This window comes from Parasteatoda tepidariorum, chromosome 8 (genome assembly GCF_982258835.1).
Source record: "Parasteatoda tepidariorum strain Cologne lab strain chromosome 8, Ptep-v5.0, whole genome shotgun sequence".
NCBI lineage: Eukaryota > Metazoa > Arthropoda > Arachnida > Araneae > Theridiidae > Parasteatoda > Parasteatoda tepidariorum.
In genome coordinates, this window is record NC_141762.1 from 56,926,640 (window position 1) to 56,954,256 (window position 27,617).

At 27.3% G+C, this 27,617-nt stretch overlaps 2 protein-coding genes across 4 annotated transcripts in view; one reads left to right on the forward strand and one right to left on the reverse strand.

Annotated features, from left to right (window-relative positions):
* LOC107443810 (peroxisomal ATPase PEX6) overlaps positions 1 to 4,516 on the reverse strand; it is a 36,141-nt gene extending 31,625 nt beyond the window's left edge. Inside the window, exon 1 of the mRNA XM_016057808.5 lies at positions 4,068 to 4,516. The gene's annotated coding sequence lies outside the window, so the exon portion shown is untranslated. The remainder of the gene's footprint in view (positions 1 to 4,067) is intronic.
* On the forward strand, positions 4,507 to 25,821 carry Nct (Nicastrin). Of its 3 annotated transcripts, none has more exons than XM_071181342.2 (15): positions 4,507 to 4,656; positions 6,617 to 6,718; positions 6,793 to 6,916; positions 8,712 to 8,836; positions 10,414 to 10,571; positions 13,712 to 13,847; positions 14,009 to 14,115; positions 14,290 to 14,460; positions 15,772 to 16,005; positions 16,991 to 17,166; positions 18,598 to 18,751; positions 19,973 to 20,060; positions 20,272 to 20,429; positions 21,768 to 21,867; positions 24,427 to 25,821. In XM_071181342.2, exons 3-15 carry the CDS (start codon positions 6,876 to 6,878, stop codon positions 24,630 to 24,632), a joined length of 1,854 nt encoding a protein of 617 aa, XP_071037443.2. In that variant the 5' UTR covers positions 4,507 to 4,656; positions 6,617 to 6,718; positions 6,793 to 6,875; the 3' UTR covers positions 24,633 to 25,821. The 3 variants fall into 3 exon arrangements, with proteins under 3 accessions (XP_071037443.2, XP_042899205.2, XP_071037444.2); XM_043043271.3 differs by having other exon boundaries at positions 4,536 to 4,817; XM_071181343.2 differs by lacking the exons at positions 4,507 to 4,656; positions 6,617 to 6,718; positions 6,793 to 6,916 and adding an exon at positions 4,682 to 4,817.
* The last annotated feature ends 1,796 nt before the right edge of the window (positions 25,822 to 27,617 follow it).

A 27,617-nucleotide genomic window follows, 5' to 3' on the forward strand; every position in this document is an offset into this window, starting at 1 on the left:
AAAAAAAACATTTTTCTAATTTGTGACCCATATATAATAAAAATATATCAGGGTTGGCAAGGTTTAGGACAGAATGGATTAATCCACGGTTTAAACCCTGGTTTAAACCGTCCTGTCCAGAACTGTCTTTAACTGTCCAAAACCCTTTTATTCAAATTATGTCACAATTTTATCTGAATATATTTTAAGAAGTAAAATCAACATAGAACTAATAACATATTGATAATTAAATATACCAGAGAATATTTGTTTTTAAAAGTACAGTACAGAACCCGTTATCCGGAAATCAGAAAACCGGAAAACCAAAAAACCGGAGCGAAATTCGATAAATTTTCCCGCTATTATTTTAAAAAAAATTTTTTTTCCTCATAAGATTTTAGGATTTTTCTTTCTTTTTTGAAAGATGTTTACCCTAGCATCATTTTGGAAATAATCATTAGTGTATTACTTCGTTTTTTCAAGATTATTTCCAAATATTTTTTTTTTTTTAGTTGGGTTTAACAATAAAAAAAACGACTTTTTGTAGCGATTCAGAAAACCGGAAAAATCAGTTATCCGGAATAGCGATGGTCCCGATCGTTCCGGATAATCGGTTCCCTACTGTATAATGTTTTATTAATATTGTTTGACTCTTCAATTTAAACAAAGGAAGATTAATCAGTAATCAAGTTCAATTGGTCCTCTCATTCAATAGTACAAAACTGAAGTTTGGCCTTGCCATACATTTTAAAATATTAGGGGCTAAGTGCTTGGTTCGTCATAAACAGGTTTATTTATCTATAGTACTATTCAAGAATACTTTTATTTCATTCATGTTCAATTCTTTTAGCAAAGTGGTGATACATCACCAGTGTCAGTAACTGAAACTGATGTTATGCCCTTCAAAACTGATTATACATTTTTCAGTTATTTTGTATTTTCAATTTAAACTAATATATTTATACTTAAAAAATATTTTTTTTTTTTAAATAGATGTCTTTTTTATCATCCTATGATGCAGAAATTATAGCATTTTTTAAAAAAAATATTGTGAAAAATAAAAGGTTAATTTTTGAACAAATTTGGTATTTTTTTAAGAAAAATTATTATTTTTTAATATTGCCATGCAAAAATATTATTTATCAGTATGCAAAAATATTATTAATCAGTATTAAAAGCATATTTATATTTAAAGGATTAGTTATTCACTTTTGTTGTTCAATGAATTGTGGAGCTTCAAAAATTTTAAACCTTTTCCTATTATATTATATTATTTTCTTTTAATAAGTTATAGTAAATTGTATAAAAAATATCAAATATTTAATGATACATGAAATAGAATTTTTACCTATAGAACTTTTACCTTTTACCAAAGTTCTAGGTTTTGGACACTTTAAGACATTTTAACCCAGTTTAGGACAGTTTAACCCAGTTTAGGACAGTTTTACCCAGTTTAGGACAGTTTTACCCAGTTTAAGACAGTAAAACCCACATGTCCTGTCCAAAACCAGTTTAGGACGTCCAAAACCCCAACCCTGATAATATATATAAGTAAAAGTATAAATAAATAAAAATTACATAGTATAACTGTATATAATTATAAGGGAAGAGGAATGCTTTATTTACATGCTACTGTGGCGTAACTACCACTACGATTATTAAACATCAATTCACTAGTATATAAGACATGCTAACTCGATTCAATCATGAGGTACCTTTTGATAGATGACGGTTGGCATGGTCGATAACTCCATCCCCACATTGGTAACCTCCGGACGTGATTTGAACACGCAGTAACGCCTACTTCGATGGATGATCCACATTGAATAGCTGACTTGCTACTTGTGATAGCGGCATCATCCACCCCCTCACTCTGTTGCTCAGTCTCGTCTCGAACATACACACAACGTCGGCCAGCATACACTCGACTGCTAAAGGCAATACAGGAGCGACCACGTCTATGAAGTTAATACACCTCTCACATTCAGCACTCAAAAACCCAGTGATATTAATTCCAGCTCTCCCGGTCTTTCACAAATACAGCAACCAAATGGAAACCGTTCATCGAGTTCTATCTCTGATAAAATTCTGGTGGGGGAGTATTGTGGCGTAATTACCACTACAATTATTAAACATCAATTCACTGGTACATAAGACATGCTAACTTGATTCAATCATTAGGTACGTTTTGATAGATGACGGTTGACATGGTCGATAACTCCGCCCCCACACTACTTCAAAAGAATTTTGCTTTTTACACATTAAAAATAGTGAGTTAGCTTAAAATAATATTTTTTTCTACTTTTAAACAATGAGTGTACATTTATTTCTTTTAATTCCTAATATTAATATCAGGACTCAAAATTAACAGTGGTTTATTGCTCTGAGACCACTAAAATTTGGCTCAAACCACTATAAAATAATTACCAACTGTTACGGGACCAGCAGTGGATGTAAGTAGGTGATAAGCTGGTTTTTTTCTTTCCTTTTTTTTTAATTTTTAGTTTGGTGTTTTACTTTTTCTTTTTTTTTAAATCACAAAATAGTATATTTTATCGTGGTTCTGAACACTTTTCATTTTTTATTTGAATTCACTTTTTTAACTATTTTAAAAAAAAAAAGAAATCTAACAGAGACATGTAAATGGTCAAGTGAAAAGACTAGTGTTATCTTTTAGTCACTGGTACTAAATTTTCTAATTAAAAATTCTAAGGAGTTATAAGAAAATATTATTAGCTTTTAATATTTTCAAATGATCACAATTTATTCAATGATATGTTTTTCATTATACAATTATACAGTGATTATATACGTTATAATATACAGTGGAGCATCGTTTATACGCCGCCGAAGGGACCACCGAAAAACGTCGTATAAACGGTAACGTCGTATAATCGATTTTTACTTCTAAAACTGAAACTAACTCTGTTTTCAGTTAATTTTAATGTTTAACGCTCTGATTTACATAAATTTCTAAATTAGACAAAGCAAAACAAACAAATAACCAAAGAAAAAAAAATTTCAGTGAGCAATTTGAATGTATGTTACCTTTAATTATATTTTCTTGCTATTAGTCTCTACAATGCTTTGAATAGCGAGTTGAACTTACTGCTGTCTATGATGCAATTTTAGATTTCTAATCACGGCCAAATCTAAGGGCTGAAGCGCACTTGTGCAATTTGCAGGAAAAAAGAGAGCTTTTACATTTTCCAAAATAATTAGTATCGATGGGAGTGCTGGGCATTGGTCGATGAATAGCAAAATTTTCCGTTTTTGCCTCTTCATAACATTGTCTAGTTTTGTCAGTCATCTAGTAAAAATTACGATCGTCATCCAAGCATTCTTGTTGGCACCCTTTTCTGTATCTTTCATGTTGGCAAATTCCGCCCTTTTATAAAATACACAAGAAAAAATAAAAAATTAAATAAAGGTGCACAAAATCTAAAAACCGACGTATAACCGATTCTGTGCGTCACAATATATTTTTACATTAAAATGAATAGGAGTGATTTGGGACCACACTAAAACGTCGTATAAACGTTGCTCCACTGTACATACATTAAAATACATTTTATTATAATTTATCGTAGATACTAAAATGTATTTTTAATGATAGGATAGATTTTTTCAAAGAAAAGTAATTCAGTTATTAGATCAGCTTTAGAATGTAATGTTTAAAGAACTTGAAGTATTTTTTCCCAAAGCTACGATTTTACATTTTTTCATTACAATTTTATAATTTTTTTCCCATTTAGAACAGTATTTTTAAAGTTAATGAAAGTTAGAAAAGTCCATTTGAGCATTCTCTTTGGTAGAGAAACTGTAATTACATTCTTAACGTTAGATATATAACCTTGATTCTTTTATGTATTAAAATACACCCAATAGTTTGGTTTATGAGTCTCACAACTAAATAATTAAAAATTGAAGTTTTATAGTGTTGTAGAAGATATATCTAAGAGTATGTGCTAAAATGTGTCTATTATTAAGTTTTAAAAAATGGGTAGGTTTATATAATCACAAACATTAGAATAAAAGTGTTTTAAAAATTTTAGAAAAAAATAACAGTTGTTATAACTAAAACTTACCTTTCTAAGTGAATATTTAACTTCAAGAGAAATATTATTTCATTGGTTACTTTAAATTTCGAAACAACCTTTCATGCGAACTGACATAAATACTAAATAGTTTATATAGATAACATTCTTTTTTTTTTTTTGCTTCGCTTTTATAAAAGCATATTTTTATACAATTTTCACTTCTTTTCTAAAACACAAGGAATGAAAAAAAAAAGATTTGTTATTGTTTTGGTTTCACTCGTTAAGGGAATGCCATTCAAAGGGAAGTTATTCTGCAAATGAAGTGAAGACTGCAAATATCCTTGCTAAAGTTGCAAAAAGATTAAGCTGCTTCACATTATTAAACAATTTTTAAATATCATTATTTTAAAGGTTTTTATCTTATATTATTTTCAGTCAAACAATATAATTTTCGACATAAGGTATCGATGAAATTCGTCAGTGCATCGATTGTGTTTGTTACACTTTTGCAAGGTTCTATAAAGTAACCTTTTTCATTCAGTTCATCACGTTTTTTCGTTTTTTGATCAAAAATTATGTATTAATATAGATTCATACAACTTTTCAAACTCGCAGCATTGTCTGAATTTAAATGAAAGTAATTTTTAAAACCTCTATTTCCTGTCTTCATTCTTTTATCTGAGATTCTAATACAATCTTCTGTAATGAATGTCTTTAAACTTTAAAAGTATTCGTAAAAAATCATGACTAATTTAAAATCAATAATAATTTTGGTTTTTCTCAGTATTTTCTTTCAAGGTAAAAAACAGTCATTTTTTTATTACTTTGAATTTATTTTTTAAAATATAATAATCTTTTTGTTAGTGCTGAAATTTTTAATATTTTTTTTTCCACCATCGAAGCAAACTATGATATAATAAATATTAAGTATTGTAACGGTACATTTTATTCCTTGTTGTGAATTGCAGTTCATGGCTAACATTGTGTCATACTGTTAGATCGTCAATTTATATTCTTTTTAGTTGTGTACGTTGATAATTTATACACTTGCCCATCTTTTTTTTTTTTTTTTATGAATGTCCCCATTTTTATTCATTATCAACTTAATGGAAAATTTTATTTCAAGATCTTAACGACCAAAAAATTATATTCAACTAAAATCATGTATCTTTCTGATTCTTGATGTTTTATTTGTACTATCTAATAAAATTGCAACCCACTTCTATCTTTTTCTACTTATAATGTTTGATATTAATTAATATCCGTCACTATTTCATAAATTATGTTTTTTCAAGTATTTTAGATAAGGTTAACATCTTTCAATATTAATGTGTGAAGAATATGTTCATATGCTAGGAGCACTTCATTAAGTGCAGGGGTCTGTCCAGGCCGAATTTAGCGGTACCTTCACAAATTCAACTTTAGGAAAAACGGTAGTTTCACAAATTCAACTTAAGGAAAAACGGTAGTTTCCCAAAATACTTTTTCTTAAAATTTTGTTTTTGTATCCCTTAAGAAACGATAAATCCATATTTTTACCATATTTTTGTGTTGATTTTTTTAATATAATTTTAAATTTTTCACAAATTATGTCTAAATTTTCACAAAATAGGTACCTCTCAGAAAAACATAGACAGACCCCTGAAGTGTTTATGCATTTTATGTATCATTTATGTTTATTTATGTATGTTCTAGTGAATATTTCCATAACGGTATCTGTTCAAGCCTGCTAAAATTGCCAAAAGGTCAAATAAAATCGCTTAGTTGTTTTAAGTGAAAAAAAAAACACCTTTTGCCTTTCGTATTTAGCACATTTTGCAATGTTGCTTTCAGTTTATCATATGCGCTTGCGTATGTTTTGAATGAATAGAGGGAAATGCATATGTTTTGAACCATGTTTTTTTGAAAAACAGTTAATAGTTTCAAGAATATTGGATAAAATTTTTATATGTTATATAGTATGAATCATAATTAAATTAGTAATTAAAATTTGTATTTTGCATAATTTAAATAGTTTTTTAGTTTTACTTGTAACCCAATGACAGAAAAGAAACTTGTCCTGGGTTTTTGTCAGAACTAAACAGTTTTTGATAGGTCTTTTTAAAAAACCCAGCGCTGTTTTGATAGCTATACATCATTGAAGAGCTCGTTAAGCAAAATAATAAAGAAAATGGAAAGTATATATCTTACAAGAGCTTTTTTCTACTCTGTTCATTTAACTTTTTTAAACTATTTTGATGCACCTATGTGTTATCATGTTAACGATTAATAAAATGTAGGTAGAATTTTTAGCGTTAAATAATAATAAATAAAAAATTAACTTTTTTTTATCACTTTATCAAATTTCTGCATATATTTATTTTGATATATTTTTGATATTAAATGTAGTGAATAGTAATAGCTAAAACTAAATGTTAATCATTAATTAGAAATTTTTCACAACAATGATTTTCCATTTTATACAAAAATGGACCCCAAAGAATAAAACCTAGAGCAACCTCAGAAAGAACAGCTTCTTTTTCAATATTTTTTAAAAACAAAAATGCTATTTATATTGTATATTCATCATGTGAATTTATTTTTAATGTTTTTACCAGACTCTTTTGGAGACAGAACAAGTCTTAAAATATATGAGAATATTCAAAGTGATATATTTTGTTTTCGACGTTTGAATGCCACTCATCAAATTGGCTGTGCATGTAGGTAATTTTAATTCTTTTAAAGCCCAATATTTAAGACAATAAATTATTAATAAGCTAACTTTTATTTTTAGCCCATAGAAATGGAAATGTTGGTGTCCTCTATCTTTTGGAAACTAAAGAAGATATTGATAAAATTAGCTTAGAACCACCTCCTATGCCATTTATCGTTGCCATGCCTTTTACATTATTCAACATGTAGGTTTTTTATTTAAAATATTTAAGAGCATAATTTATTCGATTTTTTTTTTCCTTAGTTTTTGGTACAATATGACAATGTATTTTTTCGATAAAAATAAATTCATTATGATGCAAGGAAAAGGTTTTAAATAAGTGTATTAAATCATCAGATATATAATATCGCAAATAATATGTGATAAAGTGCCAGGAAAACCTGAAATTGCTCAGGAATATTGCATTTTCTAGCAGAAACCAGGGAAAATCATTCTACTAACCTAGAAAATTACAGGTATGAAAATTTACAATAACAATAGCTAGCTGAGGGTCAAAGTAAATGAATATATTATAATTATTACTTATATAAATTTCATTTTAAAATATTTAAAATTTCTTAGATTTATTTTAAATAAGAACATAAATTTGTTCAAAATATTTAGTATGCCTGGGGTTTAATAGGCTGGTGCTAAATGATTTATTTTTAGAATCATGCTTTCTAGATAAATTAATTTTGGGTACTTAATTAACTTTTATCATAAATAAGATATGACCTCAAATAATGAACTAGGTGTGACTCTATTAATAAATATTATAAGTTTTTAAATTTTTCCAGTTCTTGTGCAATTTATCACTTAGGAACCCTGTCTGATAATGAATAGGAATCTTGTCTCTAAATAAAGCATTTAGTTAAAGAGTTGCATTAAATTTAGGAGAAGGAATATAAATATATAATAGTCTCCCTTTATGAATAAAAAGATTTGTAAACATATTTTTTTGGAAGGCTCTACAGTATTTTGAATTTAATTAATTTTGAAAAATTAATATTTAAAGGAAAATGTTGATTATACAAAAAAAAATATTTATAGCATCAATAACATTCTTTTTTAAAAATTCAAATCATAAAGATTGATTGGCTTAAAACTAAATTCTAAAAGTAAAAACAAATGTGAGTTTTGTTTTAATTTTTTTTAATTAAAAACTACTTATTAATGGTATAATAAAAGTCTATCAAAATATTTAACTTACATGTATTTAAAAGAATATTTGTAGAAATATAAAAAGATTGGTAGAAAAGAAACATAAATAATAATACACTTGAGTAAAACAAAATTTTTAATTATTTGGAGAGGAATGCACTTTTGAAACATCTCTCACTGAAAATAATCTTCAAGAAATGTTTTAAAAAACCTTGAAGCTAAAAAAAGAATGCATTGTTTTCTATATTTTGACACTGTTCCATACAAAAAATTGCAACTTTAAATTAAATTCACTCCTTGTCACTAAGCATCAAGAAACGAACGTGGTCTTTGTAGCTGGGCGAAATTAAAATCATCATAATCGCGGTTTGCTTAGACAAAGATCCTTGCATGTTAAATGGTTATATCATTACATTGCCATTAAATGGATTTGTCAATATTTATATCAGGAGCTTAAACCAAAATTCCAATGCATCATGAGAAATGAAGGTTACATTATCAAATGTGTTTTATAAATATATTGCCCAGCCACATCTGGGACCAGAGCAATTTTATTAGGATAACCAGAAAATCATTTTTTAATGATCCCCTGGACCAGCAATGGTTGTATAGGAATTGTATACTGTTTTGGTTTTTTTTTTTTAAATTTTGTTGTCTTTTTTTTTGTGCCAACATTCTTAATAGAATGCCAAACAAAGAAAGGCTTAGCTATGATGATCTTTATAAAACTTAAAAAAATAGTTTAAAATTTTTATTTTGCATTTATTTATTATGCCTAGTATCTGTTCTGATTTGTCTTTTAATTGTATAGTTTATTGAATTAAATTTTTTTTTTTCAGGAAAAACATGCAAGAGTTGAAACAATCAGAAAACATAAGGGGAGCTTTCATATTTAAACCTGATCACATTGTTAAAGAAATAAAGAATTTTTCCCCTGATCAGTCTTGCCCTAACAGAAACTATGGTAATGTTTTTAAATTTAATATTGTTTAAAATAACTCATGATTAGGAGGAAATTTTACTCTATTAAGTAACATTTTATTTGGTTAGCCATAAAAAATGTTAAGTTTTGAATTATTTATAGTTCTCCAACTTTGAATATTTATTTATTATTTTTTGAATAAGACTATTATATGTGTTGATCTTTATGCTCATAAATATTTATCAAACTGTTTTTAACCTTCTATAAGTTAGCTTTAACTGCTTTTATACCTGATTAAACCATTTATTTATGAGACCAAATTATTTTATATTTAGCCTGAAATTTGCATTACATAAAATTGAATATGAAATGAAAATGAATTTTGATTCAAGCATAAATTATATTTATGTATTAATGAATATTTACTTTAAATTCTGTTTGATTCATGTATATTTGATTACTTCAACACTCTCAGTCTTTAGCCTGAAATTTGCATTACATAAAATTGAATATGAAATGAAAATGAATTTTGATTCAAGCATAAATTATATTTATGTATTAATGAATATTTACTTTAAATTCTGTTTGATTCATGTATATTTGATTAGTTCAACACTCATTATAGTTTGCAATTTTATACACACAATAAAAGAAAGAAAGAAATTAAATAGATGCAAACTTTGAAATGGAAATAGGTTAAAAAAAATTCTTAGAAATAATATAAATTAATAAGTATAAGAGTTCAGAGTAAACTAATTAAATAATTTGTAAAAATGGTTTTTCGTAAAATATGTTGCACTCTTCAGTCTGCCTATTAGAATTACATGGGAGGTAAAAAAAGGTACTTGTGTTTAACCCTTCTGCTTAAAAGTTCATTCTTTAAATTGTCACTAATTTCTAGTAATGTGTCTTTTCTCTTTGCATAAAATGAATTAAATAAGTTTAATTGAACATAAATAAAGATTATTTTAATATTATTAATGCCACACATTATAACTTAACTGTTTCAAATTTAATACGTGTTATCAAAATATGGGCATTTTGAAGTTTTGTAAGCAAGATTTTTTTTTTCCTGCATAATTTTTAAAAGGAATAAGTGTTTTACCTTCTTGTTCATGTGTAAAAAATAATTAGTTAATGCTTATTTATTAAAAACAAAAACACTACAAGCAGTGTAATTTTAAGATATTTTGCTCACAAATATATTTTATTTGAAGTTTTTGATGGTCGTTATTTGGAAAAAAAATCAACATGAGGACATACTTATGTTTTATTTGAAGTTTTTGATGGTCGTTATTTGAAAAAGAAAAAAAATCAACACAAAGACATACGTATGTTTTATTAAATTTTTGATGATCGTTATTTAAAAAAAAAAAATCAAAATGAGGACATGATTAAAACCATCAAAATGTCTTTTTCAGCCTTGAGTTTTTTTTTTATCCTTAGTCTTAAGTCTTTTTTTTTTTTTTTTAATGTAAGTCTTTAAGTTTTAATCTTGAATCTTTTTTCTTAATTTCTCAGTGCTTTTTGACTTAATGAGTGTTAATTGACATTGATTAATGTTTATTTTATTATGTTATTTGCTTGAGTTGATATAGATTGATTTTTTCCTTAAAAAGGGTTTTATACTGAATCTATGAATAAGGAATATGCGGCATGCAAAAAGAAAGAATGGAACAATCTTCCTGAAAATAAAGCTATGGGGATGATGTTTGAAGATTGGCGAATGCCAATATTTGTCATTACCAACAATGAATCTATAACGAGCATTGAAAATGTAAGCAATGTAGATATCATTTTTAGTGTGCTAAAGCAGTTTTAAGTTAAATTATATGTACCTTATTGCAATTTTTTTCTAAATATATAGATAAATTTAGAAGTTATTATCAGATTTTTTCAAAAATTTAAGTAATGGGCTCTAAATTTACTAGCATGGTGTGACTGAAAAAAGAAAGACGTTGAAGGTTTAATTTTCTTACAAAAACCTACTTCTATTGGGGAAAATTCCTACATCTTACCTTAAAAGTAACCAGTCAGTAACAGTAATTAGTTGTTGAGATTCATATAAAATAATTGTAACATTTATTTATTTTAAGAATACTACATGTTTGTAAATTTTTTTCTATGTTTCCATCCTCATATATATTAGTTGCCTCACGAAATCTAATATTTGACTTTCCAGTAAAGTTCCAATATAAAATTGCATGATATATAGTCTGGATTTACATTGAAATTTTTTTTTGAAATATCTGAAAAAGTCAGGGAATCTTCTTCTGACATTAAGTGGCAACCCTGTTATTTAAAGCAATTAAAAACATCAGAATTTACAATTTTTTAATTGCATGCAATATATTAATAAGAAATTTGTAGTAGTATTTGTATGTAACTGTGAAATTTGGGTGACTGTTTTGTTGTAACTTTTTTAACTAACTGTACATTTTACAGAGAACTGCTGTAAAAGTTTCCAACAAGAACCTGCAATAACTCATGTTAGAGAGTTAATATGTCTGAAATAAGAAAGGCTCATTAAAAGCTAAATGAAACATATATTTGCCACTTAACATTACCAAGACACACCAACCAAACCTCAATTTAAACTACAATTTTACCTGTATAAGCATTACTATAATGCTAGGGTGGCATTCTCAAATAGTAAAGGAAACAATGAGGTACCTCTGGAATAAAAAGTTAATCCTTTTCAGTTCACAGTTTTATCTTATTATGGATCCCAAAGGACATTTCACACATCTGTGGGGCTGAACGGTTGCACCCCTAAGTTTTATCTGTCTGAGTCACATGCATTCTAGAAACGAAAACAAGAAAAATTGCACCAGAGACGAAACGAAGTGAGTCTCTGGTGGAATTCTCTTTTTCTTGTAATCTAGAAGAGTCTTGACTATAGTTAACAAAGCCTTCTGGTAAGCAACTAGAATTCAATGTTCTCATATAGAAGGTTAGTCAAAGCATTCCATAAACAAGCAGCTGAGCTCCAAGAGATGCTACATGCAAATGTTCATATTTATCATCTTTTGATTAGTATTCAAGCCCACTGTAATTAACTCTTATGCTGCACATACTAAACAACTCCACAATTCAAAGCATCTTGAGTTATGGAAAATTTGGCAATTTGAAATTTAAAAGATCCATGTTTGTTTGTTTTTAATGCAAATGGTCAAAATAAGGCTAATAGTAGTTAGCTAATAATTAATTAACCAATTCAGCATTACATCCTTTTGTAGAAAATGAACTAAAAGTGTTTCCTCTTCCAAAGAAGATACTAAAATTTTTGCACACTGCAATATTTGTTTTTAGACTATAACCGTACATATTCTGTTTGTAGCATTTTCACTCTAGTTTATCCGTCGAAAAATCTCCAGTTCTGCTGTTGTGGCTAAACATACTCTTTTTGTAACCCTATATCAATTAAGAAAAATGTGATAAAAAAAAACAGTATTCATTTATATTTTTAAAAGTATTACATATATTTTTTTTCATCCATTATTTCTGCCAATTAAAAAATAATGTAATTAAAAATTGAATTTTTAAAAGTTATCTAACTATTCTTATATCCTGTTTTATGATAATTTTTTTTGTTCTGGAAATTTTACAAAATAACCACATTTTTTCCTCTTTTAAAGTTTGACTCTTGTAGAAGCTTCATAGTTTACATACTAATAAGGTTGTACTGACAAAAGAAAAATTACAAGAAATTCAAGTAAATTTTTCTAGGAAATTGTTTGTTTGTTCTGAGAGTCTAGGCTATGTATTGTTTGGTATTGTTAAAAAGAAAGAAAGAAAAAACTTTTGAAGTTGTAACTAAAAATAAATTTTTAAAAAAAAGTTAATTGGTAAAAATGAGTTTTGATGCTTAGGAAAGAAGGAAACATCGACTAATAAAAAATATTTTTAATTCAATGAATAGCTAAAAATATTTTATTGAGATTTTTATTTTTTTTAATGAGTCAAGAAAGGCAAAATCAGCTTTTCTTATATCATTAACCCATACTGAAAATAAATTATATTCAAAAGATCCTTTTGTTTCATTGACATCAAATAGAATTTAGTAATCTCTGATTTTTGAGGTACAGATAGAGATTATAAAATGTACTAATTATTAATTGACATAATTAAACACAAAACTTATTTTCTTTAAATTGAAGCGACTTCATCTCATTAATTCAAGTTTAAGACCATAATAATTTTTTTTTTATTTTCTACTTTTGCATATTTTTCTCACTTAATGTCTTGAACTAAGGGTTAAAATAATATATCCTCCAAAGAATAATATTTCTCAAATAATCAACAATAAAATAAGTTCTTAGTTGTGTATATTATAATGTAATATTTCTGATTAATATAGTATATAATATTTTTGTTTTAAATCCTTCATAGAATTCTTCTCAAATAATAATAAAAAGTTGTTAGTTGTGTGTAATATAGCGTAATGTGTCTGATTAATATAGATTAGGTTGTAATAACTAATAATAAAGATTTTAATTTTGTCCATGAGGACATTGTTTACATCAAATTAATTAATTTTTACAAGCAGCTAAAAAATAATAATTTACTGTTAAAGATTAAAAATTTCATGTATTTTCTAGTCCTTTAAAATTTAATTTTAGCTGCTCACCTTAAAAGTTGTAGGATTATTTTTTTACCAATAAAACGACTTTATGCGAAGCATTAAGATTCATAGACCTTCAGGTAAACGTTATTATTTATGGAATCAATAAATTGTTCTTATAAAATAGAGTTAATATATATATATATATGTATATATATTTAAGTACAGATAAATGCTCACCTAATATGAAAAGAGAGACATTATCAATTTGTCATTTCCAGGCTGCATTAACATAATACTCTTGAACTTTATTTTAAAAAGTATTTCTACAATTTGGTTTCTTTTAATTTTAGTGTTACAAAAAGTTCAACAATGGTTCTACAAAAAGTTGGCCATTGTGTTCTGTGCAAATGACCAGTGTTATGTTGGCTGCCAAAGATAGTGAAACTTGCATGCGACGTAATAATCTCATCGCTAACTTGAATGAAGGTTTGTTTCTTAAATTTATTAGTAACCGTTTACATTAATGGTATTGATTAGTGAAAAACCTGTATTGAATAAGTAGCTTAAATACTATGATATTGTCTTTTTTCGTTTCGTTTATTAACTTTACATTATTACATTCTAATTGAGCTTTTCATTAATTTTAGTAAAAACTTGTGATCCTCTTAGTGATAAGAATGTGGTGAATACCTTGTTTCCAACTAATAAAAGTGAAGAAATACGAAATGATTCTGTGATTATTGTTGGAGCTCGAGTGAGTGTTTTTAGTTGTTTGGTAACCGTAATAAATTAGTCGATTTTTGTTAAAAATATTCTAGTTAAGATTTGAAAAATGTCATATGAAGCCAAAAGTTAATTATTTAAAACTTCTTTTTTTATTGTTTAAGATGTAATGATTTGCTTGTGTAAACAATTTGTCTTTTTACAGTTGGATTCATTTTCAATGTTTGATAAACTTGCCCCAGGAGCTCATTCAACAGTTACAGGCCTAGTAACTTTATTAGCTGTTGCCAAAAATATGGAATCTTTAAAGAGTGAAATAGAACTTGCACTTAAAGGAAAAGTGGAGAAAAACATCTTGTTTATTATTTTTAATGGCGTAAGAATTTTTTTTTTTTTTTTTTTTTGTTAGATAAGCTTATTGGTGTATCTAATTTTTTTTCCGTTTAATTATTATTTTAATATATGAAAAGATTGGTAACTTTACTTTTGGGGACTAAGCACATTGATGGCATATTTTTACGTTCCCTGTATTTGTCATGTACAAAAAGTGTATATTGTTTAATAATATATATATTAAAAACATATAAAGTACAAGTATATTTTTTAATTATAACTTTAAAAAATACACCTAAATTTTTCTAAAATGCAGCATTAAAATGTAATGTATCAAATCTTAAGCAGTTAAATTGTTACTGTATTACCCACACAAAACTGATCTATTAGATGAATATTTCTTTTCCTCTATTAGATGAAAATTTATCTATTAGTTGAAAATTTATCTATTATCTTAATATATTAGATGAATATTTATTTATCTGGAATCAAAGAATTTCAGTTTAGTTTTATTGTTTAAAGTCTTATGAGATGATTTCATCATATATATTAAAAGTTCATTGTAACAAAGACGTCATATTAAGTGATGTCTCCGACATTACAAGTTTCCAAATCCCCTTAAAAATGCTTATATTAAGGATACAAAAGTTCTACGTTTCTAAGCAAAAGTTTATAATTACTAGCTTTTACCTATAATTTTTTTAGGTTATATTTTTTCTGCTGTAATAGTTAACAATATGCAAAAGAGGCAAATTTGAAGATATTTTTTGCATAAAAGTTAAAGTGAACACAACTTCATCTAATTTTTTTTAGAACCTTAATTTTTATAAGGCAAGCATATGTGGGCACCCACTGCTCAAGTTTTCTTCCTTTTTTCAAAAAAAAAATTTCTTCTGCTATTTTTAAGAATCATCTTACTCATTTCAACAGAATGCACCTTTTACTGATCAGATATCAACCATGCCACCTTATTACCCTTCTTGACAACTTACATTTAATTCAATATCTGTTATTGATGAGATAAAAAATTATTGAGCTTGATTTGAATTTTTCCTTGCTTCTTGCAAAAACTCCCAGTCCAGTCTCAAATTCGTATGCAATCGTTGATTATTCTAATTACATATTTTAAATTGAAATAGTTGTTCAAAATAAAAGTAGAGTGTGATTATTCCATTTATTAGTCTTTTTTATTGCTATTTTACCATTAAATATGTGCATTTGCATATAGTGACAAGCTCATTGTAACATCAATTTCATTTGTTGCTGTAAATTAATATTATTTATTTTTACCCCAGTTTACATTAAAATTTTAGATCAATTATTTTTCATATTTAGCCTTTTATTATATTATCAGGAAGCTTTTGATTACATTGGTTCCAGCCGTGTGGTGTTTGATATGCAGAAAGATCAATTTCCAGTTCGTATATTAGGTGGCATAAGAGACCAGCCGGCTCTCATAAATCTTCAGCATATATCTCATTTTATTGAACTGAGTCAACTGGCGCCTGTGACGCCTGAAAGTCTGCCTACTCTCTGGTTGCATACTGATCCTGTCTCAATGAATCAAAGTGTTAATGTCTCAGATGAAGTGAGTGTTCATAAATTATTATTAAGTTTTTTATTTTTAATTATGTGCAATTCCCTTCCTGCAATGGATTCTACTTCATCCTTATCTGCTGAGTCACACAAAAATTGTTACCATCCACATCCAAAAAGTTCAAAATTCCACACTTCATAAAATATTTTACTATAATATTTGAATCTACGTTTTACCACGCTCTAGTACCTTGACATATGACATCAATATGAGGAAATATCCTAAAGTTGGAGATATTTCCTCAAATTTTGGTGGACTTACACACCTGATGTACCGGAAATTTTCTATCATGTAATAAAAAATAGGAGTGCAACTTATGCACACAGTTGCATTGGTGTATTTAATGCTACAGAAAATAGTGACATTTTATCGATTTAAATTGTTAGTAAATTTTAAAAGAATCTAATTGAAGATTTCAGTAATTTAGTCATGTTTTCGAGCTCATATTTTGAAGTCTGAGCCTGTCCAAAATTAACAAAATTTCTTAGTAGTGTACATTTTATGGATATATAGGATTAAATCGAAAAATTTTGTTACTGGCCAGTTGTAGCATTTTAAACAGTAGCCATTTTTTTCAAAAATTTAAAACTTAAAATAATTAATAACGTAAAGCATTTTTCGAAATATGGTAAACCTTATAAGATTTTTTTCTAAAATGAAGTGTGAAATAAAGTAATTTTAAGCGAAAAATAAACTTATTTCCGAAATACTATAAGATATTCATTAATCCGTGTTTATTTTTAAAAAAATAATAAATGCATACTTTCAATAAAAGAAAAAGTGCAACTAACAGACTATATTTTAATCGCCATTTAGTCATCTTGTGGCCTTTAGCTCCCTTTAATTTTGCCCCATATTTGTATTGACATAATATTTTATGAATTAGAAGCTGAATTAAAATTGAATCCTCTTTTGTGTAGCTTTTAATACATTGCTATTTTTTTGTTTAAAAATCATTTTTGAAATGTATTTTTAGGTAAAGCATTTAATTCAGCTTATTAAAGCAGAATCAAAAAGGGTTGGAAATATTGAAGTATCAGAAGCTCCCTCAGATTTGCCTCTTCCCCCAGCATCGTTTCAGAGCTTCTTGCGAAAAGATAATTCTATTCCAGGATTGGTGGTTGCTGATCATGACAATGAGTTTATTAATAAGTAAATGTCATTTGTTTTTTATTATTAAAATACTTAAAACAAAATGTAATGTAATATTTAGATGCGTTTTATGAAATTTTTATTTATTTATTTTTGTGCGTGTTCAGAGCATCCAGTTTCCTATGAACACAAAAGTGCATTTTAAAATAATCAAGTTTAAGATTCAAAAGATTTGGATCTTTTGAGTTCTTTTTTATTTTGATTAATAATTTTAGAACTTCATCAAAGTTGCAAAATTTTATAATTCGATCTTAGGAACCATTTACTAGTTATACATATGGTTCAGTTCAGACACATAGCCTTACCCACAGGCTTCATTCTTTAAAACTTTTTGAAATTCAGTTGCTTTATGAAAAAGAAACTTAGTTAAAAAATTTAAATTGTCAAATTTTTATGGTGATTTCTTTGGATGTCATGTGCATATTTGTTTTTAGCTAATGCAATTATTAATTCATCTTAGTCTAAGAATCACTGATCTCAGTTACCAGTGCTTTGTTCGTGGAATTTTTGAATGAGAAATTGAAGGATCTTTCACCAAATTACTTCAGAACAAAAATGTTCAGCAGCATATTTGCTGTAATTTCTTTTTTCAGTAATATTTGAACCCTACTTTAAAATTAATTGATTACGGAAGTCATGAATCTTTACTAATTGATACTGGTTATTGTTTTTATTTAATGCAACAGTACTATTAAAATTTGATATTTATTGATCTCAAATTATTAAGAATCGTTCAGTGCTCTATTAATAAAAATAAAATGAAAACTGTTAAAACTTTTAAGTTTTGAACAAAATAACTCTGAAATTAAAAATAGTATTTTTTTTTTTTATTTTTTTTTACTATGCTTTTAAGAAATTAGTAGTGGTCTAATGGTCCACAACCACTAAAATTTGACCATCATAAAATAATTATCATAGGTTTTCCAAACCAGCAGTCAATGTAAAGGCAAAAGATTATATGGTTTTTTCATGTTTTGGTCTGTTTTTGTCACGAAATTTATAATTTCATCATATGTGTGACATTATCCTCTGTATTGTAATTTTTTATTTGAGTTCATTTTATTAACTTTTAAAAATATACTATAAAATCTTGCAAAGGGACAATGAAAATGTACAAGCAAGTACTATCATTAAGTTGTTAGTTTTTTTAACGAGTGACTAAATTGACTTAATTTCTACCCCAGCTTTTGAGGCACAATTTGCCTTCATTATTCTTAAGTAGAGCGGTATCATACTTTTATAGCAAATTACACTTTTTAGTTTGAAGTTTATCCTTTATAAAGTAGTCTGGAATATGCATATTGTACAGAAAACGTTCTGATTTATTGTCAAATGTACCAATTGTTTTTCTTTGGCTCCATAGCATTGCAAACCAAATTTAAAGTACATCATTAGGTGATTGATATTTATACTTTTGTTTAAAATTTTTAGATATTACAACAGCATACTTGACTCTAATGAAACCCTGAACCGTGAAGAACTAGTACCAGTTTTGAGTAATACTGCTTCAATTATATCTGGAACATTGTATCAACTTCTTACTGGAAAACAATTGGACAAACCTGTGGAGACATCTGAAGATCTGGTAATGTTTTTTTTTTTTTTTTTTAAAGTTTATGTAATTTTTTTAAGTATTGAGAGAATAAGAGAAAGAATTGGAAGTTTTCTAGCTTATAAGCTTGCTCTGAAATAAAAAATTAAAAATTGTGCATGCTCTAAATGCCACAATCAGAACTTACAGCAGAATCACTTGAATTACATTTTTTATGGCAGACCATGTTATCTCAGCTCTAAAATTTAAGTACCTGGTCTGGATCAGAGTTATCAAATATATATATCAAATATATATATATATATATATATATATATATATATATATATATATATATATATATATTAGAGAGTAATTTCACCACTATATTACTTTTTGAGACTTGAATTTTAAAATAGAGATTAAATTAATAAATTACAGCTCAATTTATGGCAAAATTACGCCATGATGAACAAATAAATTGTGCAAAGTAAATACTCTAGAATTATTGCTTAAATATTAAATTTGAAGGAAGTTGGAACTCCTCATTATTTCCCAATTTATTTCATTACTTCGGGGTTAAACTGAGGTTGCTCATATATATAGTTTAATTGGTTCCCATTATTTAACAATATGTTCAAAATTCATATCATACTTAACACCTACCTATATTGATAGCATTAGAAGGGATACTTCACAAAAATAGCTGCAAAGGCCATCTAAATGCTCCAAGCAAAGCTTGTTTTTCTTTGGATATTATTCTATTTTGAGTTGAAAAGCATCTTTCTCAAGCAACTATTATTGGCATCATTAGAGCAATAGCAATTAATTTCCTAAATTCAGAATTGAGATGAGTTTCAGCAATTGATATTTGTGGATCTATAACTGTTCTTTTTTTCTTCTTATTTAAATTTATTAATGAGCATTTTTTTTCATATAAAATTATTGCTCTGAAACATTTGATGCTAATAGTAAATACAACTAAAATTCATAATTATTTTATCTTGTATAGAGGGAGTGTTTTTCTTTTCTTGTACATTTTATAACAATTTTTGTCCACTTTGCGAATTTGAAAGCAAAAATTTAATTACTGTATATATATTTTAAATAAATGAATAATTTAATTGTTTAAAGTTTTAATGAAATAATTAGCTTATGGCTATTTAATTGGAATGAAGCATTCTTGCTAGTTTAATCTACTGCATGCTTGAGAATCATTTTATTTTTTCCTTATATATGTTCTATGACAATTTTTATAACTTTCTTTAATTTTAGGTATCTGGTTTGTTAGAATGTTATATACAAAATGCTTCATGCTCTTTATTTCAACAAATTGCTGATCCATTAATGACTGAAAGATTGCGTAAGTCAATTTTTTCACACTCAGGCATATTTTTTAAAAAAATTCCCTATTACTTTATAAATTTTAATTTTATTACTGCCTTTTCCTGACCATTTCATTAATCTGGTAAACTATTAAATTTCTTACTTTAAAAATTTCAATTTTCCTTCGTTAAAGTTTCATTTCTATATTTTTGATTTTATTGAGTATTTATTGTTTCTTTTAATTACAGGGGTTGAACCATATCCCTTGTATGTAAGTGTCGATAGTGGTGGACACACAAAAGCTAATGCCATCACTTTATATACAAGATACTTGCTAGCTTATCTGACAGGCAGTGATGAGTTAGATAAGGACAGAAAAACATGCACAAGTTCTCCTCAAGATCAGGTTTGTCATTTTACATCTGACTTCTTTAAAAAAAGAAATCTGTGTTTATACATATTGTTTTGAGCGAATTTATGGATTCAAAACTCTCTAAGTTGTGTGTATGTTATATTAATAAAAACTAACTATGTGAGAAAGCTTAATGTTTAATATGAATAGATTATACTATTTAATATTGTTTTTATAAATTTTTCTTGTATTTAATATTTCCAAGGAGACACATTGGTTTTGTAGTAACAAAAATTTTAATAAAGTAATTCAAGCTATAAGAATATGGAAGAACAACGTATGACGAATAATTTATTTAATTTTAATCTTAAGATTTTGAAAATGTAACAGGAAATGATTGATTTTTAGAAATTTCTTAGAAAGAAATATTCTTAAGCATGGGCGCGATTTCTCGAAAACTGAAGTATTGATTCTTTTAAAATTTTGAACACTTATGCTTTATGGAACTGACTAAATATTGAAAAAAAAGATTGTTTAAAAATTTTAATTTTTAACTGATCTGACACAAAATAATATAAAAACTACAAAAATTGAAATGCAACTCAGAAATATACGCACCAAAAAAAAATTTGTTTTCTGTAAAATTTGGACAATATATTACCTTGTAAATAGGTTGTGCTAAAACAAAATAACAACAAAAGGAAGAAAATCTTTCTTTCCATACCTAACATTCTTTGCAGTAGTTTTTGTGAAAACTTTTTATATTTTTGCTCCAAATGATTGAGTTTATGGGAAGAGTTTGCAAAGCTCTCTCTCCAAGATAAACTCTCCTCCTTTTCTGATTAACTTAATAATGTGAGAAAATATGCTTGACATGTTGCAGTATTAGATATTTAAAAAAAAAATTATGGATTTTCTGAAATTTTTAAACCTTTTAGATGGTTTTATCCTTTACCTTTAAGATGGTGTCTTTAATTAAAATTTTAATAAAAGAATTTTTTTTCATTTGGTTTTTTAAAAAAAGAAAAACTTAATTATGTAGCTATTTCTTATTCTAGTTTGCATACTAATTTGTGGTTTTTAGCTTGCATTTAAAAATTAAGTTTTTAAATGCAAGCTAAAAATCACAAATTTTATTTAATTTTTTTTTCGCAGTTGCTTGAATGCAAATGATCATAAAAATCTAAATGAGTTAAAAGGAATATTTTTATTAATTAGATACAAGAAGAAATTTATGATTGATTGGTATTTTGAACTTATCAGCACTAAATTTAATTTGTGTGCTCTAAAATTGCTGTGTAACTTCTTAAAAGAGTTATCTTAAAATTTCAGTGCAATCTCTTTGTACAATCTCTATCATTATTTCAAAAAATAATTGAGTTTTTCCCATAGATATATCACTATGATTGGATGGCTGGAAATGGCAGTGGTATCTGTAAGAAGTCAACTGTGATGTACACTATTGCTCAGTCTCCTGCTTTTGTTTTAAATGGTAACTATATTATAGATATTTTTCTTCTCATTTCTGAAAGATTTCTTTTGTTAAATAGCTGTCTATTTGGTGCTGAGTATTTTTGTTTTCCATGACTTGAACTGTCTTTTAATTCTCTGTGGTAAATGCTGGTTTTAATATTGGATTAAGGTATGGTAGGACCTAGGGCTGGTATGTAAATTGTTGTTCTACATATACCAAATTAGCCAAAATTTACATATATTCAGAAATATTAAAAACTATTAATGAAATTGAATTCAATTTATGCTTGTTTTATAAAAATTTAAAAAAAGCTTATAAATTTTTGATTTTTTTGCAGAATAATTAACTTTATTAAACATTCAAATTCAATTTAGTGTCAGCGAAAACACCATGCATGAAATTATAAAAGTTATGTAGTAACAACTAAATAATATACATTTAAAAAATCGCAAGAAGCAAATTAAATTTTTTTAATTTTAAAAAACTTGTTAATTTCTTGCCAACACCATTAGGAAATTTTAAATGTTTTATAGATGGTTACAAAAAAATTAATTTGAAAAATCAAGCGTTTGTGACTTAAAGCAAAATATAACAGACAAAATTTGAGAGATGGGTAAGCAATATTGAAGGATATCATTTTTAATCATATAATGTTTAATTAAATGTCTTCTTTTTTTTTTAATATTTGTGAATTTTACACTCAAATTACATTTTAAATTATTCTAAAAGAGTGTAAAACATAACTCTTGAAAATATCAGATATATTTTTAGAAAATTACATAAATCAATTTTCTTTTTAGTAAGTTTAGAGGTCCCTTTGAGGGTGGCCTAAAAAATTTAGGGAGTCTGGGATTACAGCCCCAGTTGTCCCCTTTTAATCCAGCTTTGACTGGTTATCTTATCTGATTGTACTATCAAAAGCTACTCTAATGTAATATTCCCCATCAAGTTCTAAGCCATAAAAAGTACATACACTGTTTTGAAGCATGGTGCAGCGGTAGGGTGATTACTACTATATACCAATATTATGTTCAGATCATCTCTAAGGGTATATCCAAGATCAAAAGACCCTTACAGAAGAATTTCTGTGTTTCAAAGGAGAATGAGGTCAGTCCAGTCTTATTACACTTGTCGATTTCTGCTACAGACCTTTTCATACCTTTTGAAAATAAAATAGGGATATGCTTTTCTGTACTCACTGATGAGAAGTTAAATTTAGAGGGAGATTTATTTAGCATATCCATTTAAAAAGTTCTTGATATTTTGCGAGATTAATTTTTTAAACATATTTAAGGAGAAAACAGTTTCAGAATTAGGGTCTTTAATGTACAAGTCTTATAATTAAGTAGCAGAATGAACAATCTGGGTTTTGTTTCTATTCGTCCCAACTTACTTTTGCTAATCAGACTTCTCAATTATGTAGGGGGGGGGGGAGACTGGAAGTTGAAAGTACCTGTGTTTTGCCTTTGTAAACTCTACTTTATGTATCCAGGAATTAGTAAAAAAATAAAAAACAGCTACAAACATCCTAATAAACAAAAAGTGACTAATTACAATATTGTTTGCTATACTAATTCTTTTTTATTTATTTTTTTAAAATTATTGAATGGTTTTATGTATATATTTTGTTTGAATAATTACTTTGTTAATATAAAAAAGTAAGAAAGCCCTGATGTATCAAAAATTTTTATCTTTAATTTATAAAATGTGTTAAGAAATGTATTAGTAAAATTATAATTAGTTAAATTGCAGTTCGTTAAATAGTAATGTATTAAATTTTTGAGGGGGGAAATGAGCTTATAACAATAATGAAAAGGATGAAATAAGTCAAAAAAGGTTGGGAACAACTGTCCTTGACTGTCTCCAATAGCTTACAGAAATCTAGCAGTTAGTAAACCTTTGATGAGACAAATCTCAATCTATCAGAACTGCAGTTTTCTTGTGATTTTTGCTCTTTTTTTACACCTGTTCCTTACCATCATCAATGCTTCAGCACATATTGTTTTTTTGCAATAATGGTTTGCTTCATAATTTATATAAATGTCATCTGTAAACATCTTAATTTTTCATGTTTTGTTCAATAAAGTTAGATTTCAATTAGTCATCTGACTTTATCACTTTTAACTCTTTTTACCTTATCTGACGCACTATTTTAAGGCTGCTCTTGAATTATAAATCCACTCCTTGTTGTTTTTAGTAGAATGGTGTTTCAAAGAAAAAATTGCTACTGCGGATGTTATTTCTTGCTTTTAAGAAATGTGCTACTGAGTTAAAAATATAATTCTAGTTTTTCAATCTAAGTACATTTATTTGCTTTGAAAAACTGTTTGTGATAACTTGTTTTTAATAACTTTTTGATAAATAAAAATAGTACAAGTTTATAAATAGAGTTAATTTTTGAAAAAGTTTATTTTCACTGTCTCAGTCAGTGCAATTCTGCATAACAAATCTCTTAAATGTTCTATTTCTAATAATATTTCATTTCTTCACTTGTTTTATCTTACAATTTTAATTTAGTCTAGAAATACATACTCAACAATTCTAACATCCAATTATTTCCCTTTTTTATATGTATAGAATGGAAATCTACAGAATATTCAACCTGGACAGAAAGTGTCTGGTTAGAAACGTCTGCTCGGATATTCCTCCAGCCTGGAAAAGCCCAAGAACTAGTCACGCTTTTCAGTGGTTTTATCATATTCTTCATATCTATAGGCACAGTTTACTTTTTCAATGAACGTTCTTCTATTATTTTTAACACCAAGCCCTTAGTTGGTTGCTAGGAATACGCCACAAATCACATAGCTTTGGATGAATTCAACGGGGATAACGATTCTACTTATCCTCTTCCAACGGATCTCTGAGTTGTTAGAAATCTGTTGTGAAACAATTTAGTACCTTTGTGAACTTAGTAAATAAAACTCATTTATTATATTGCAACTGTGTAAGTATCTCACCTTTTATTTAATGTTGCATTGTCATTATTTTAGGTAGTAATCAAAATTCAACATTTTGCTATTCTATGTTAATAATAGATACAAGGCTTGAGGTATATTTTTTATTAATTGTATTGCTACTTTTTCTAATAATTAATAAGAATCCATATGATAATCTGCTTTTTTTCTAATACTTTTTGATAGATATAATTTTATCCAGAATAGCTTAATTAATAACGAGTTTTCTTCGTTATCAGAATTGTGGGATTTAAAAGAAACAAAACAAAATAGTGACAAAATTTAAGTTTTTTTTTATTTTTTCGCTCGGGATACAGAGATACTTGAATTGAATTTTACTTTAGCAGATATGCTGTATTTAAAAGAAACAAATGGAAGAAGTTGCAAAATGTATTTAACTCATGCCTAATATTTTTCAATTGTAGTAGTTATTTTATTCAGAATAGATTGGTATTTGAATTGTAAGACTTAGCAATTTGCACATGTTAGTAACTAAACATAACATGGAATGATATATTATTAAAAGAAACTAGATAAAAGTAATTGTTAGGAATTGCAAAATGTAATTGAAATTTTAACTACCTATGATAATCTTTTTTAATTAAAGGATATCCTTAAATGCACTTATCCTTTTTAACTAGTTTTTAACATATTTATTTCATTTATGTGGTGTATTTATTGTTGCAAAGGTACTAATAAAATATAAGGTGCTGAGCACCTTTCACCGTTGAGTACTTTAATGAAGCATTTTTATTTAGTCATTTACTTGCCACAATAAAAAATGCTCATGTGATTGTACAGTATTCACATTTTTCATCCTAAAGCTTTGTGATTTGTGGATGATGTCGCAGATATATGTATATTTGCAATTTTTTCATTATTATCCCATTGATTTTGGAAAATATTGATTCTTTTTCCTCACTTGTATTATTATTTATGTCTTTATGTGTGTTTCTCAACAATTTTGTAATTTTAAAAAGAATGTATACAAATAAAATTATTGGTACTTATGATTTAAGTTTGAGTATTTCTAGTAGCTTTCAGAGCAGAAACAGATCAGAGCTGTGTTAAAGTTAGAACAGAAATATCTCTTAAAATGTATTAATATTTGCAATTTATTTTCGTATCTACTTTTAAGTGCCACTCCTTTGAATCTGCATCCTTGGGAAAATTTCTCTTGACTAAAGTTTAAAAAAAAAACAAAGTGAATAAGGTGCACGCTAAACACCAAAATTTGGTGTTTAGATATGAGAAGGTTCTTGTTTATAGAACTGAATCTATAGTATGTTCATTTCTGTCCTTTGGTTTCTGCCTCATTCACGTTTTTGACTTTAGTTTGCATGGCATTGTATATGTTACCAGCTAAGTATGAAATCTGGCATTGTATATGTATAGAATGCCTAAAATTAGCCGGCAAAGTATGAAATGATTTATTTTTCACACATTGCCTAAGCATTCTACAGAATGCCAAATGAGAAACCGGCAAAGTATAAAATACATCTCCAATTCATCGAAATGTCATTCAAAAATAACAAATTCAAAACGTCATCTGGTTTGATATTAATTTATTCGTGGATATAATTACATTTACTCAATATTTTAATACTTACTGACGATAGATTAGAAGAAACATCAGTGTTTGGAGTATCGGGCAAATATGAACCGGGCAATGGCACTTGACCATAAAAAATATCAGTGTAGGATGTACCGGGCAGTGGCACTGAACCTTTAAAAAAACATCAGTGTAAGGTATACCGGGCAGTGGCACTAGACCTAGTATATATTTCGGACATTTACCAAAGGTCTAGTCATACTAGGGCTAGTTAAGTGCCATGGCCCAGCATATCCTACACTGATGTTTTTTTTTAAGGTCAAGTGCCACTGCCCGGTATACCCTACACTGATATTTTTTTAAGGTCAAGTGCCATTTCCCGGTATGCCCTACACAGATGTTTTTTTAAGATCAAGTGCCATTTCCCGGTATGCCCTACACTGATGTTTTTTTAAGATCAAGTGCCATTGCCCGGTATACATTTGCTCGATACTCCAAACACTGATGTTTCTTCGAATCTATGTAATTATATCCACGAATAAATTAATATCAAATCGGATGTTACAAATATTTCGGACATTCACCAAAGTGACTATGTGATTGTCAACAACCACCGATTTTGGTCATTCACAGTAACATGATCATCATTTACATAATAACCTCATCAGGACTTCTATTTCATATTTTGCCTAAATAGCATTTGGCATTCTATAGAATGCCTAGGCATTTTATACAATGCCTTGGGGAAGTAAGTAATACTTCTCACATTTCATACTTCGCCTAAAAACATCCAGCATTCTATACAATGCCGGCGTTTCATACTTTGCCGGTAACATGTATACCCTATTCTCTTCGGAAATAAATTTTTCTTGGATCACACCCTTAAGCTTTTACACTATCAAATACAACGTTATAAAAAAGTAATTCCTGTAACATAATTTATTGCAAAAGATCAATAACTGGAGGTCTTTCTACCCATAGACTAGACTAAAAATTTTAATGCCTAACCCTTTTTGGACACAGCGTTTGCGACTGACATTTCAGCCAACTCCTTAAAATAGGTGTTAGTGCCTACTTCTCTTTGAGGTTTGGTGACTGATAGTCCCTAATTTACGATCTTATTGAAAGGGAGAACACTTATAGTTTATTTCCTATGGGAGGGTGCAAGGCTGTATTGGTTAACTCAAAGATAAGCTACTGTCAGCTTAAATAAACATTTACCGGATGACTTTTTTTTATTTCTATTATTCTCCTGTATATTT